The 16963-nt window shown below is 29.8% G+C and overlaps 2 protein-coding genes across 2 annotated transcripts in view; one reads left to right on the top strand and one right to left on the bottom strand.

Moving 5' to 3' along the window:
• The window catches only part of LOC141335408 (phosphatidylinositol-3,5-bisphosphate 3-phosphatase MTMR4-like), a 101207-nt gene that overhangs the window by 61297 nt on the left and 22947 nt on the right, over positions 1 to 16963 (bottom strand). The window lies entirely within an intron of this gene.
• LOC141335843 (cerebellin-2-like) lies at positions 331 to 2620 on the top strand. The gene is made up of 3 exons (XM_073841400.1): positions 331 to 709; positions 1749 to 1880; positions 1970 to 2620. Exons 1-3 carry the CDS (start codon positions 565 to 567, stop codon positions 2251 to 2253), a joined length of 561 nt encoding a protein of 186 aa, XP_073697501.1. The 5' UTR covers positions 331 to 564; the 3' UTR covers positions 2254 to 2620.

Raw genomic sequence — 16963 nt, 5'->3', positions numbered from 1 at the left:
CTCTCTCTCTCTCTCTCTCTCTCTCTCTCTCTCTCTCTCTCTCTGTGTTAGTGGCGCAGCAGTCTGATCTTCTTCATTCATTTAAGCGCGAATGAGAACCGTTTCGCGGGGGATGCAAGGTGTATGAAAAAAAAAAACGAATATTCGAATCTCAAAATTTAAAATCGAATGCCAACCCACCGAACGAATATTCGAATATTCTGGTCCAGCCCTAAAATACCCTTGTCCGCGAAACAGATTAATCTTTCACTTTTAATGTAGATATAATGTTATATTGTTATGGTGCTGACTGATCCTTTGTCTGAATGTCCAGTATGGTTTTATTGTATTCATTTGTTGCAGCAAGCATAGCAAATTTACAAATATATCACGCCTACTTCGCTCTTTGAATGATACAAAGGCCACTTTTCAAACAGGCCTCTTTAAAAAAAAACGTATTTATGGAAAGAGAAGATTAAATATTTGTAGTCCAAAGTCTATCAGACTATTGAATAAATGCTGTCAGGTTTTCGTGAGTCTAAGGGAAAGACTCTCAATCTGTAATAGGCACAGAGAGAAGCAACAATGAAGCTGAAAATTAGCATTGTTTTACTGCTGTGCGTTTGGGCCACACTGGCACAGTATTCAGGGTCATTCAGAAAAAACTGGGAAATGGAAATCCTAGAGGAAAAGCTTAAGGCTCTAAATGATGAAGTCGAGAAACTAAGTAGTAAGTATGAAGGTACTGTTTATATATATATATATATATATATATATATATATATATATATATATATATATACACACGTACACACTAGTGTTGGGCGATATGCTCAATTTTCAGATCGCCCTATCGTCAGCCTGAGAGATCGCCGATACACGATACTATCGTGCTAATTTAATTAATTATCTATGTACTAAATTCCTTATTCGTTTAAACCTAAGGTAGACTTTCTTTTGTCATATGATTAATTTTTACGTGTACAGAGCGCTGACTGTATTTGTTCAAGTTACTTTCGGTTTCATTCTCTGCTATCGTCAGTGAGTGAGTTGTAAATGTGCCAGAATGTAAATGAATGAATCTTTCTTAACCCGTTATGTTGCAATAATGTTACCGCTGAATGTCTGACCGTTGTCATCAGGTGATGTTGTAGTTCAGTTCATATTGAATGCGGTGATGCGCGTGTAATTCACGTGCGTATGTTTAGCGCCATCTGATCGCATCGTAATTCTATTACGCCTATAGACGTTACTGAGATGAATGTTTATGTTTACTATATACAGTCTGATTATGAAACATCGTAATTAATTCAGCCTGAACCAGGTTTTACTACCTCTGTTATCCTAATGACTGCAATGCTAATATAATATAACACTCCCTTCAGAATCAGTTAATCTATCACCGTACTGTATGATGTAAATCTCCCATTTTCACTGCACGAGGTGCATTAAGGCGCTGTGGCCTCTCTATGCGTGTGTTTATACCGCGGCAAGTTTCTGAAGCAACCTAGAACAGACTCTCTGTGCTGCATTGCTAAAGTTAAGCTCTTTGTTGACGGATAATAATAATAATCGTCTAACTATCGTCAAAGGCATCAGCAACAGGCGATATCTCTGACTATCGTCGATACACGATATTATCGTCTATCGGCACAACCCTAGTACACACACACACACACACACACACTAGTATATATATATATATATATATATACTTGTATATTCTTTTTATTAGCTTGATATTTTTTTATCTCATCTCTCTTTTGCAGAAAGGGTAGCCTTTTCAGGCTCAGTGTCAGATTCATTGGGCCAGCAAAATTTTGGGCCTCATGCAGAAGCAACCACCCTTGTGTATAAACATGTATTTACTAACATTGGAAATGCTTATGACACTAATACAGGTAATATAATATTGAGAAGTTGTATCATAAAAGTTGATGCTTTAACAGATTTATCATCATCATTATCATGTTTCTACCATAATCAACAGGAATCTTCACTGCACCAGTAAAAGGAGTTTATTTCTTCAACTTTGTGGTCTTCAATGCTTATGAGACAGCAACCGCTGTTCAACTGATGAAAAATGGCAACCTTGTGCTCAAAGCATCAGATAACGCTCCTGGGACAGACACTGAAGACACTACGAGCAACTCGGTTAGTCTTATTCTTGAACAAGGGGACAAAATACATATTGAGCTCATAGAGACCCGTCGTATCTACACAGATAGCGGGAGACGCAACACCTTCAGTGGGCATCTACTCTTTGCTTTGTGAAGTTTCTGCCCATGTGAATATCTGATGATGCTGTATGTTAGCCCAAAGGCAGTGTTTTATTCAGATATAACATAAAACTTTGCTGAAGCTGTTGAAATAGAAAAAATAATGCTTTGCAGAACTAAAGAAATCCATTAAATATCAAAAAAGTTGCAATATAGCCTACACAAATCATTAAAATATAGCACAAAGTTCTATATGCTGCTTTGCACTGTTTGTTGATTTTTGTTTAGCATTCATGAATATTAAAACATGTTCATGTGAAACTATATGCTTGTTTGTGGTGTAGACACTTTTAATTCTCACTTGTCATAAATCTAATTCCATGCATAACACACGAATAAAGTATGGAAGCCCGTTTCCAACACTGAATAATAAATAAAACAAGGTTATTGCGACTTCTCACAATTCTGACTTTTTTTCCTCTTAGAATTGCATGATACAAACTCGCAATTGACTTTTTTTTCTCAGAATTGAGATAAAAACCTCACAATTCCAAGTTATAAAGTCAGAATTACGAGATATAACTCACAATACTGAGAAAAAGTCAGAATTGCATGATATAAACTCACAATTCAGAGAAATCAAGTCAGAATTGTGATATAAACTTGCAATTCTGAGAAATGAAGTCAGAATTACATTTAAACTCCCAATTCTTAGAAAAAAGTTGCAATTGCGTGATATAAACTCACAATTTTGAGAAAAAAAGTCAGAATTGCATGATACAAACTCACGATTCTGAGAAATAAACAATTGTAGGGCTGCAACTAACGATTATTTTGATAATCGATTAGTTCGCCGATTAATTTTTCGATGAATCGATTCGTTGGCTTAAAAATTCCAATTATTTATTTATTTTTTAAAATCACACTATTCCACATTCTGAATGCTATGAAAACACAGTGCTTAACAATTTACAACAATTCACCTGTTGTAATAAAGAGAAAGGACAAATATCTGAAGAAAAACACACTAACAAGCATAAAATACAGTGTTTCTGCTATTTATTCTGCCGTGGCGGTGTTTAGTGTCCCGCCAACAGCAGCGAGTTCCGCGTTCAAATGCACGCAGTAAGCTGAAGCTGGCCCAAAGCCCCAGCTAAAGTAATTAGGCCTATGAATGTGGAGGGGAAAAGTAAGGAGATATTCATATTATTTATTAATAAACTAGTATTTTCTGAGTGCATCTTTATGGATTAGGCCTATAGCTAATAAAAGAGTTTTGTTTATATATATATCTAAGGATTTTTATTTAAATCGTGATGATTTGAGAAGGCTACACTGATCTGCCGCCGGCCGCTTTGTCGTTACTTTAAAAAAACAAAAACTTGAATTTCACAAATAAAACATGTTCCAAATATATTTCTAAATTAACTTTATAAACTAAAGAAACGAAAATAAATGTAATTACTTTGCTATTAAAAACAGCTGTGCAATGGGGAAGAGAAAGAGAACTCGGGCCAGTAATTCTGATGAGCTGTAACGTTAGAGGTTGTAGGAATGTTTGCAACGAATGTTTGTTTAATAGCCTATTTAACACTTATTTAGGCTACTTTCTTATTTAAATGTATTATTTCGTTGATTTATTTTAGTGTTTTGTAGACTGCTTGTTCACCGACAGAAATTGCAAAACACGCACGTTCGTGAATAATGTTTGAGCCTCATTTATTTATATATAAAACACAGCACCACCGGTGATGGTTAAAATCTGCCACCGTCACAGCCCTAGTGTTCATACCCTCCATAAATACGCGCACTACATGTTGTATTTAAATCTAAATTTAACATTCAACGACAGATGTTTCAGCACAATTAATGTTTTTGCGCTGAGTTGAGTATCAATTGTCTCCCTTTCTGTGTTCTGGCTGTCTGACACTCATTCAGTAAAGATTTAAACTTACAGACTGCCAGAATGGATTTTTAAATGGAAATTCTCGAATGAATCTGTGACATTTACAGATAAGGATATGACCGCAAACTGAAAGTTTTCATGCCGAGGACGCAAACGGATCTCAAAGCGCCTCACAGGGCAAGCCATCACTCTATTAGTTTTAAATAAGGAATTCTCATGTTTTGAGCAGCTTGGATCACGTAACTCTCCTGCAGCATCTCAGTCTGTTTCCTCCACTATTTTTAGATGCATTTTGTCTATAGAAATGCGTCATTCAGTGCTGTTATTTGACGTGATCCTCTGAAGTTGTACGTGCACTGTGGGCGGACCCGATTCATCGATAATGAGAATCGTTGTCGACAAATTTCATTATCGATAATAATCGATTTTATCGATTAGTTGTTGCAGCCCTAAACATGTTCATGTGAAACTACGTTTGCTTGTGGTGTAGACACTTTTGATTCTCACTTATCATAAATCAAATCCCCATGCATAACACATGAATAAGCATTTCACTTCATATCATACTGTGTATGAATGTGTATGTGACAAATAAAATTTGAATTTAAATAGAGTACGGAAGCCCATTTCCGACACTGGTGAGATAAAAACTCACAATTGCTAGTTATAAAATCAGAATTGCGTAATATAAACTGGCAATTCTGAAAAATAAAGTTGCAATTGTGTGATGTAAACTGGCGATTCTGAGAAATATAGTCAGAATTGCATGTTACAAACTCGCAATTTTGAGAAAAAAAAGTTACATTTGCATGATATAAACTTGCAATTCTGAGAAAAAAAGTTACATTTGCATGATATAAACTTGCAATTCTGAGAAAAAAGGCGCAATTGCATGATATAAACTTGCAATTCTGAGAAAAAAGTTACATTTGCATGATATAAACATGCAATTCTGAGAAAAAAAGTTACATTTGCATGATATAAACTTGCAATTCTGAGAAAAGTTACATTTGCATGATATAAACTTGCAATTCTGAGAAAAAAAGTTACATTTGCATGATATAAACTTGCAATTCTGAGAAAAAAAGTTACATTTGCATGATATAAACTTGCAATTCTGAGAAAAAAAGTTACATTTGCATGATATAAACTTGCAATTCTGAGAAAAAAAGTTACATTTGCATGATATAAACTTGCAATTCTGAGAAAAAAAAGTTACATTTGCATGATATAAACTTGCAATTCTGAGAAAAAAGTTACATTTGCATGATATAAACATGCAATTCTGAGAAAAAAAAGTTACATTTGCATGATATAAACTTGCAATTTTGAGAAAAAAAAGTTACATTTGCATGATATAAACTTGCAATTCTGAGAAAAAAGTTGCAATTGCGTGATATAAACTTGCAATTTTGAGAAATAAAGTCACAATTGAGTGAAAAAAATGAATTGTGCAATATAAACTCACAATTCTGTAAACATATCAAGTCTTTTTTCCTCTTCTGAACTGGACTCGCAACTGAAAAAAGTCAGCATTGCAAGATACAAATTCACAATTGCAAAAAACAAAGTCTGAATTGTGTGATAAAAAGTTGCAATGACCTTTTTTAATTAGTGCCGGAAACAGGCTTCCATAAAGTCACATATTGTTAGTAAAGGCAGTGATTTTTTCCCCCTTTCAAAAATCAGGACACTTCTGAAAGAACTAAAATGCCTGCATTTTTTTAGCATGATTAGCATGTTGTCCTAGCATAGTTATTAAGTTTTGGTAGCGATAGACAGCTTAAACACTCTATACGTCTTGTTAGACCTAGTCTTATAATCTTATTCAAGGTTATGTTTGGATACAATGAGTTAATACAGTGACTGAAGAGTCAAAAAGCAGAACTGCTGGCGACTCAGAAATGGTTTGATATGCAGATTCCATCTGTGCATTCCTGCAAAAATCAAGATGACACAGAAAATGTGCCTCCAGTGAGACAGGAAATCTGTCTGCACATGTGACGAGAGCCATCCTGCATCTGACTGACTGGAAATGTGATGAAAACTGCTGAATGACTAAAAAAACATAGGAAGACCTTTCACATTATTATGTAAAAAATATACAAAGACTTGATTTTAAAATGCCCTAAACCATTGATCTTTGTTTGATTTTTTTTATATATATATATAGATATATCAGTTAATCTCGAATAAACACTAACAAAACAGCAGATAGAAATAAAATGATAAATACTCATTCTGCATATCAGTTATCTGCTTCAGTAATTAAAAACCACCAAATAGAAGTAAAACAAATAAATATTAATTCTGAATATCAGTTATCAGGCACATAAAAATCCAAATAATCAATACCGATATTGGTTATTAAAAAAATAATAATATCAGTCAATCTCTACTAATAGCTCCAATAGAAACAAGTAGTATAACAATAAATAAATATTGATTCTGCATATTACAACTTGCAAATAATGTATTATCGGTTATATAAATTTATGGTTATACGGAAATATATCGGTCTATCTTTACTAAAGAGTTCAGCATTAACACCAAATAGAAATGCAACAAATGATTATTAGTAATGTATAGAACCAATAGAAGTAAAACAATATTTTGAATCCTGAAAATCGGTTGGGCACATAACTGTCCAAATAATCGGTACCGATATTGGTTATAAAATATCAGTCAATCTCTACTTAAAACTCTAGCAGAAACAAAGGAATAGAAATTTAACAAATAAATAGTGATTCTGCATATTATAACTTGGAATTAATCTGTATTATCGGTTATTTATAAATCTATGGTTATATGAAAATATATCGGTCTATCTTTACTAAACAGTTCAGCAGTAACACCAAATAAATATGGGTTCTGAATAGAACCAATAAAAGTAAAACAATATTCTGAATTCTGAATATTGGTTATCAGTCACATAACAGTCCAAATAATTGATACCTATAATGGTTAAAAACAATATCAGTCAATCTCTACTAAAAGCTCCAACAGAAACAAGACAGAAGTATAACAATAAATATTGATTCTGCATATTATAACTTGCAAATAATGTATTAACGGTTATATAAATTTATGGTTATATGGAAATGTATCAGTCTATCTTTACTAAAGAGTTCAGCATTAACACCAAATAGAAATGCAACAAATAATTATTGGCTCTGAATAGAACCAATAGAAGTAAAACAATATTCTGAATTCTGAAAATCGGTTGGGCACATAACCATCCAAATAATCGGTACCGATATTGGTTATAATAAAAAACAATATCAGTCAATCTCTACTTAAAACTCTAGCAGAAACAATAGATAGAAAATAACAAATAAATAGTGATTCTGCATATTATAACTTGAAAATAATGTATTAACGGTTATATAAATTTATGGTTATATGGAAATATATCAGTCTATCTTTACTAAAGAGTTCAGCATTAACACCAAATAGAAATCCAACAAATAATTATTGGCTCTGAATAGAACCAATAGAAGTAAAAAAATATTCTGAATTCTGAATATTGGTTATCAGGCACATAACAGTCCAAATAATTGATACCGATATTGGTTATAATTAGTGGTGGGCTGTTATCGGCGTTAACGTGAGACTTTTAAGCAGAAGTACATGCAGTGTAGGAATAGTTGGTTACACAAGTTTGTATAGTTAATTGTGTGCTAAATGCAATTGTCAAACAGTTTGTGATGCATTTTGGAAACAGGAGATGAGCCCCTGGTCTAACGCGCCACTTGGCTTGAGAAACCCATTCTCAAAGACTTACTTTTAGTCATTATTTGGGTAGCACACATATTCTGAATGCCTTCTGAATGGCAGAATTCAAATTAGCCATTTTAATCCAGATTAATCTAGATTAATTCCAAGATTACAGTGAGATTAATCTAGATTAAAAAAATGAATCTATGCCCACCACTAGTTATAATAAAAAACAATATCAGTCAATCTCTACTTAAAACTCAGCAAAAACAATAGATAGAAATATGACAATAAATAAATATTGATTCTGCATATTATAACTTGCAAATAAAGTATTATCGGTTATATAAATTTATGTTATCAGGCACATAACAGTCCGAATAATTGATACCGATATTGGTTATAATAAAAAACAATATCGGTCAATCTCTACTTAAAACTCCAGATGGAAAAATGACAATAAATAAAAATTGATTCAGCATATTGCTATCAGAAACCATAAACATACAATTAATCTGTATCGGTTTAAAAAAAAAAAATGAAAAAACTCCAGTAGTATCACGAAAAAGAAGTAAAACAATATTGTTATCGGGCACATAAACATGTAAATAATCTGTATCGGTTATAAAAAAGTAAAAAAATAAAAATATTTGGTATTGTATTGGTTATTCAAAAAACATTATTGGTCAATATCGGTTATTGGGTACTTTAACACGTAAATTATCTATATCGGTTATAAAAAAAATCTTTGAACACTCCAGCAGAAACAGCAGAATAAAGTGAAATAATAAATAGATATTGGTTCTGCATATTGGTTATCACGTATGTGAACATTCAAAGAATCTACATCAGTAATAATGTAATATCGTCAATCTCTGATCTCTGACGTTTTAGCAAACTGCCTATGTAGTGCTCTAGATTTTGTGACAGTGCTTAATTGTGTATATTTTTAAGTGTGTATTTGGCAGGAGTGGAGGAGAGGGAGGAAAACTTGTGTCAGTTAATCGAGATGAATGTCTACAGAGCTCTTGATTTAGCTGAAGAAAACTCTTCACTCTTCGGCCGCTCATGTAAATGATCCAGCACTTTCTCCATTAAGCTGATGAATGGAAAGCTATTGTTTCCGTGTCCCTGAGGCGTGGAGCCAGCAGAGACTCTCTGAGGATTGCAGTCGGCATGCAACGAGCCAGCGATCGGCCCCTAGAAACGCCCTTCACAGTCAAATCACAGTATACAGCGCTCAGGACAACCACATCAACACATGACTCAAGCATCCTGGAAACAACACGAGGCCTACGAAAGGAAGAACGGCATTTATTTACAACAGTGGTGCAAAAATGTATTTAACTTAAATTAACTCGCCTGGGAGTGCAACTAAATTTAATACAATTTAGATGCACTTTACATTAAGGATCTATTTATTAACATTAGTTAACTCTGTTATTTAACATTGCGCTAAAGCATTTACTATTGCATATTATTATTATTTACAAGATGAATAAATATTGTAACAAATGTACTGCTCAATATCAGTTGAATGAATGCATCCACTAATAATAACAATAATAATAATAATTATTATTAAAAACTCTAGTAATAATAATAATAATTATAATGATAAAATAGTTATTAATACTATTAAAATTACTGAATAAAAAAAATAATACAAAATTTAAGAAATATTACTATTGTGATATTTCACTGTAAAAATGTATTTAAGAAAAGCGTATACATTTAAAAAAAAGTATTTAAGATAATTTTCTTTATATTTTATTTTACAATTGTAAAATTACAATACTAATATTCATTCTAATAAGAATTCTAATAATAATAATTGTTACTACTACTAAATAAAAATAAATAAATTATCCAAAAACAAAAGAAATATTACCCTTGTAATATTTCACTGTACACAAATGTATTTAAGACAAATAAGTGTATGAAAAATAAAATTAAAGCGTATTTAAAAAACACAATTATTTTATTTTACATTTCGCATTTCATTTTACAACTGTAAAATTATAATACTAATATTCATTCCAATAACAATACAAATAATAATAATATAATTTTTTAGTACTACTAAACAAAAACTAAAAACTACATAAAAGAGCAAAAACTAAAGAAATATTACTCTTGTAATATTTCACTGTAAAAATGTAAAAAGGTGTTTAAAAAAATTCATTAAAGCGCATTTAAGAAAATATTATTTTATTTTACATTTCATTTTACAACTGTAATTCTAATAATAATTCAAAATAATAAATTATAATATTTTAATACTACTAAATAAAAAAAAGAAATATTACTCATAATATTTTTACTGTAAAAAATGTATTTAAGAAAAATTATATATTATAAAAGTTATTTTAAAAATTATAAAAGTATATATTACTTTTTTACATTTTTTTTTTACAACTGTACAATTACAATGCTAATATTCAATAATAATAAGCCATATTGCAATTTCCGTTTTATTTTCGAATAATCGTGTAGCACTGACCAGAAACATGCATTAATGTTGACTACGTGTGAATGAAATATCTCTTGTTTTTCTCAATGTGCAGTGAATAAACAATACTGAGCGATACTGATGATGCTCAGACATGGAGGCACCAGACAAGAGCAATAAATTACAGAGTAGAATTGAGGAAAGAGAGTGAGAGAGGGACGATGGATTTAAGATCAATCTTTCTGATGGACTTGAGTTTTCAATCAATCACTCAGCGAATCCCACAAGCAATTCATCACGTTCTCCGTCCTCAACGTACATCCGTGCTCTTTCAATCAGCCGATGGATCAGTTCTGCTGCGTGTGCATTCTGGCTGGTTAAAGACGGAGACGCTCGAACCTCCTCAAAGAGACACAGGACGGCCTTAACCAGGGGAGATTGTACTCTCCTAACGAGGATCGGCTGCAGACGCGCTATAAAAAGCTCAGAGTGACACAGAGATCTTCAAACGGCACGCAGACACACCAATGACTCCTTAAGTAAGTTACAGAACAGAAATAGGACCGGAACGAGGCCAAAACGAAGACGAAGACTCAAGTACAACCCAAACATATGAAAAGTGACGACCAAAGTAGAAAGTAAAAGGAGATGAAAGTAAAGGGTAAGAACCGGCGAGGCTAGAAACGTTTTAACAACGCAAAACAAACGTTCAGTTATTGTTGACGGAAACTGAACTATTACAAACATTTTTGGAAACTGAAAACAAGCTGAAATAAAATACAAATAGCAGAATAAATAAACTTATCTAACAATTAGAAATGTTGTTTAGCCAAGCAAGTTTAAGTACTAAAACTATACAAAATAAAACTGAAAAAAGGGAAAATAAGGGTGGAAAAAAACTAATACAAATTACAAAAGCACATCAAATTATGAAAACTTAAAATGAACACCAAAAAATCTAAAAATAAAACTTTAGTAATAAAATATTAAACATAATAATAATAATAATAATAATAATAATAATAATAATAATTAGTAGTAGTAGTAGTAGTAGTATATAAATAATAATAAAATAATAATAACAGTGTGTGACAAAAAAATATTCAAAAAAAGTTTTTTTTTTTCAGAAAGTTTTATTTTCTTATTTATATATTTATTAATATATATATGAACAGTACTTAATTATTTTTTATTGTTTATTAATTAATAATAAATGATAAAAATGTTAAATGCATAACTTACATTATAGGTACAAAACATGCTAAAACAAACATTTATTTAATTATTTTAAATGAAATAAAAGTAGTAGTAGTAGTAGTTGTAGTATATAAATAATAATAAAATAATAATAACAGTATGTGACAAAAAAATATTCAAAAAAAACTTTTTTTCAGAAAGTTTTATTTTCTTATTTATATATTTATTAATATATATATATATATGAACAGTACTTAATTATTTTTTATTGTTTATTAATTAATTAATAATAACTGATAAAAATGTTAAATGCATAACTTACATTACAGGTACAAAACATGCTAAAACAAACATTTATTTAATTATTTTAAATGAAATAAAAATAAATTGAAGCTACACACAAGAATAAAAAAACAGGGAAAATAAGGTGGAAAAACTAATAAAATTTACAAAAGCACATACAATTATCAAAACTTAAAATGAACATCAAAAATAAAAAAATAAAACTTTAGTAAGAAAATATTAAACTTGTTAAAAATGTTACATGCATACATTTTACAGACAAAACATGCTAAAACCCACATTTATTTATTTATTTACATTTTTATTTAATGTATTTTCATTAATATATATGATCAGTAGTTGATTTTAAAAGTTGGAAAAATGTAAATGATCAATTACAAAGCAAAAACACGTTTGCATAGCAAAACATGTTGACCTACATCCATAAGGTACATTTTAGGCACAAAAGAGATGTTAAACACCTGTCAGAGGAGCATCTTTCACAGCCCATCCCTGCTGTGAGACGTCACCTTTGTGCCATTTACAGGAAACACTATGTTCTGGTGTCAAAAATGGTTTATGAATGCTGAGATGAGGTCAGGTGACCCTCAGACCAATTATCTTGTCAGTTCGAGACAGTGGCACGAAAAATGTCCTGTTGGAGGCTTCGAGTCTGTGGGAGAACGGTGATTGAGGACGCTGCGGTTTTTGCCTCGTCACGCTCCATTCCCTCCCCCTCTATCCCGCGCTTTACCTCATCTGTTTGTCGCCCGCCGGTGAGAGAACATAGAGCTCCGAATAGAGTAACACAAGACCAAGCACTGAGTCTGCACTCACTAATGCATTAACAACACGCTCCACAATAACAGCCTCAGCATTAAACTCAACCACAACTGCCTTAAAAAAATAGTAGAAATGACAAAAGCACACAACAAAATTATTAAAACTAAAACTGTAGTATAAATAAAATATAGTCATGTAAAAAGAAAAAAAAAACTGAAATAAATATTAGATGAAAACCTAATTATAAATGCATAGTGTATGACTACAACTAAAATTCAGTTTTTGGTCATTTAAATAAAGCTAAAATCAAATAAATATTATACAAACTCTTTACGAAAAATATATTTGAAATAAATATAAAATAAAAACAAAGACAAAAACTCAAAAAAAATGACCAAAATAAAAATAAAAGAAAACTTTATAAATAATTTAAAAAAAAAAAAAATTTATTGACACATTTATTTATTTTTGTCAACTTAAATAAAGCTGAAATCAAATAAATATTAGACAAAATCCAAAAAAAAAAAAAAAAAAAGATTTTGAAAGGTATATAAAACGTACAAAAAAAGTGATCTATTTATTTTTGGTAATTAAATCAAGCTTAAATCAAATAAATATCAGGCAAAAATTTAAGAAAAACAATTATTTAAAATGTATATATAAAAAATGACAAACTTGAAACAAAATGATCAAACTAAAAATAAAACAAAGCTTTATAAATAATTAAATAAATAAAAAGCTATAATCAAATAAATCATAGACAAAATCTAAAAAAAAAAAAAAAAGAATTTGAAATGTATGTAAAATAAAATAAAAAAGTGACCAAAATAAAAATAAAACAAAGCTTTATAAATTATAAAATAAAACGCTAAAACCTTGTCAAACAACATATATTGTACATATTATTTACCTTATTTTCCAATTTTAAAAAGTATGTGACAAAAGAATATTATAAAAACCTTAATTTATTCATGTACACATTTATTTATTTTTGGTAAGTTAAATAAAGCTGAAATCAAATAAATATTAGACAATATGACCAAAATAAAAATAAAATAAAGCTTTATAAATAATAAAATAATAAAATAATATGCATATATATTGCACATTTAATTTAACTTATTTTCATAACATTATTATTCATATATATATATATATATATATATATATATAAAGAATAATAATGCTATGAAAATAAAATAAATTCTTAAATCAAACAAAAATTAGAAGAAATCTAAAAAAAACTAGTTTAAAATGTATTGAAAATAAAAAAATAAATAAAAAAACATCACAAGTAAACTGAAGTAAACTGAAGTAAACACTTAAGTAACAAAAAAAGGTAATCATATAAATATCAGATAAAACACTAAAAATATAATTAATAAAATATTAGTTTTTTTAAAACATAAAATAAAAAGACAAAAATAAAAGTGACAAGCAAAATAACTAAAATCACTAAAATGCATAAATGATGAAAATATATGAAATTAAGTTACACAATTAAATTAAAAAATAAAATTAAATATAAAAATAAAAGCCAACTGAAATGCAATGCAAATATGACTGCTGCTTCATGTCATGATTATTTAGTGTCATATCCCATCATACGGTCCAGCTTTAGCTCTTTACTGTGTTTGAGATCGGTCATGGGAGGACAAGAGCATGATTTAAATCATTCAAAGAGGTTTTATGATGGGACAGCTATCGGTTTAATTCATTAAAACAATCATCATCATCATCATCTCCTGTAATCCAGTGGGAAGCGCATGAGTTAGATTGAGATTATCACAGTGATTCAGGTTAAAACAGATCCAGACTCTTCCACATTCATTCATCAATCATTCTTGTTTCTATGGATACTGCAAGAATTCCGTCTCCGGTTTACTCTTCCCACATAACTCATGCACAATAAAAAGGAGGAAAAGTTAGCTTTTTTCTTACTAAAGAGCTTTGTCTGTCACTCATATTGAAAACACAACTTTCTAGAATTGGAAACAATGTGCTATGGATGCATGTCAGATTTATTTGATTTTATTGATTTATTTAATTAATTTCAATAGTGTAATTTTCTTCAGATGGAATGGGAAGTACAAAAAGATCAATAATGGGTGCAAAAGTCTGTGCAACAAGTAATATAACTATAGTCGCAGTATACAACAAAATCTAAACACATGAGAAGCTTTGTAAATATATACAATATTCATACTACGGTTGAGCAATTAAAATTCATAACAATTATTAAATATGTCTGCAAGTCTGACTGAACCAGACACATGCATTTAATGGCTAAAACTTAAAAAATAAAAATAAATAAATAAATAAATAAATATATAAATATATAAATATATATATATATATATATATATATATATTGCGAATTAATTACCATTTTTATTAAGATTAGCATTATCATTATTATTTTAAATATATAAATAAGAATACAAATGTGTGTGACAAAAAAAATACTAAAAACACATTTATATTTAATATATTAAATGTAAATTATAGTTTTAATCAGCTGAAAACCAAAAACTAAGTATTTTTATAATCAATTAATTAATTATATATTTGATTTTAAATTATGATTGTAATAAAAAATTGATTTCATGAAAGATTTATTTAAACATATTTAATAGAATAAAATTTTATAGCTATTTTTTGCTGTAAATGTAACCTGGAAAAATGCCTTACATAAATACCCATCACATGCATTTTTCATAGTTTGTATTTTTATACATTTATAATATTTTATAAAAGTAATTTTTGATGGAAATTTTACACAAAATGCTTTATACAATTACTAAACACCCATCAAGTTATTGTTATAGTTATTTATAAATAGTTTATGCAATCTAAAATAAGTTATTTATACTGAAAATTCAACAAAAAATAATAAAGAGGCAATGGGCTACTTTTTTATAATGTTATATGTTTATTTTTAGAATTGTTATTTATTAGTTTTAATTATTTTAGTACTTTAAGTTAAACTATTTTAAATATTGCCTTGTCACCAAGCTAAAATAAAATGCTTTTTTATTTTTAATAAAAAACTTAATTTTCATGACAAATTTATTCAAACATATTTAATAGTATATAAAATATGCATAAAACGTTCAATAGCTACTGAAACTTTGTTTTTTTGTAGAATTGTATGAAACTTAATTTATACATTTTAGTTTTTTAGTACTTTAAGTTAAACTAAATTTAAATACTGCTGAAATAAAATGTTTACTTTTTATATTTAACTTTATATTTGATATTTATTTAACTTTATACAGTTACTAAACACCTGTTATTATTTTTAAAAAATAGTTTACACAATCTAAAATAAGTTATTTTCACTGAAAATACAACAAACAAAATGCTTTATACACTAAAAACATACAATAAATAATAAAGAGCCAACAGGGTAAGTAAAAATATATAATATGTATGCCATGTATTTCAAAATGCTTCTCTATATGTGACCCTGGAGCACAAAACCAGTCTTAAGTCGCTGGGGTATATTTGTAGCAATAGCCAAAAATACATGGTATGGGTCAAAATTATTGATTTTTCTTTTATGCCAAAATCATTAGGAAATTAAGTAAAGATCATGTTCCATGAAGATTTTTTGTAAAATTTGTACTATAAATATATCAAAATGCAATTTTTGATTAGTAATATGCATTGTTAAGAACTTAATTTGGACAACTTTAAAGGTGATTTTCTCAGTATTTAGATTTTTTTGCACCCTCAGATTCCAGATGCATACATCTCAGTTTTGTAAAATTTAACCTTATGACTGGTTTTGTGGTCCAGGGTCACATATTTGTTTGCATGCTATTTTATTGACATTTAAAACACAAGATCAAATGCATTAATTGCAGATGAGCTACAAATAATGTTTAGTGAGGTTTTGCTCATGCATCAGGAGAAAACATCACAGATTGAAAGATCTCAGTTCATTAAATGAAGAAATGAATGCATCGCTAACTATAGCCGTCTAAATCAGCCGAGAAACGATCTTTGAAAGCTCAAAGAGGAAACAGACGCATGAGGAGGAATAGAGATGAAGAACAAATGCTTCAGTGGGACGGTAGTCTCTCTCGCTTTCCCTCTCGCTGCTACTAAATATTTCAGGAGCTGGAATATTTGAAAAGATCAGCCGCGGCACCAGAGCCCAAAGCAGACGAGAACACGCGTCAAACACGCTCGTATGTGGGGCTGAGCTCATGTATGATGATGAAGATCAGCTCATAGCAAATCAAACACCATCTGCATGAGATCTCAGCATCAGCACACCTTCACAGACGGGACCAATGTATGATACCCTTCAGTGCAGCGCCTCAGGAGATCCTACAGCGTCCTTCAACACGAGACAGGCAAAACACAGCTAGTTTAATACTGTCAGATCCTCTTTACATACTGATATATTCACAAAACCTC

Source organism: Garra rufa, chromosome 5 (assembly GCF_049309525.1).
Source record: "Garra rufa chromosome 5, GarRuf1.0, whole genome shotgun sequence".
Taxonomy (NCBI): domain Eukaryota; kingdom Metazoa; phylum Chordata; class Actinopteri; order Cypriniformes; family Cyprinidae; genus Garra; species Garra rufa.
Note: the sequence above shows the minus strand (reverse complement) of the source record. Positions and strands in the feature narration are given on the sequence as shown.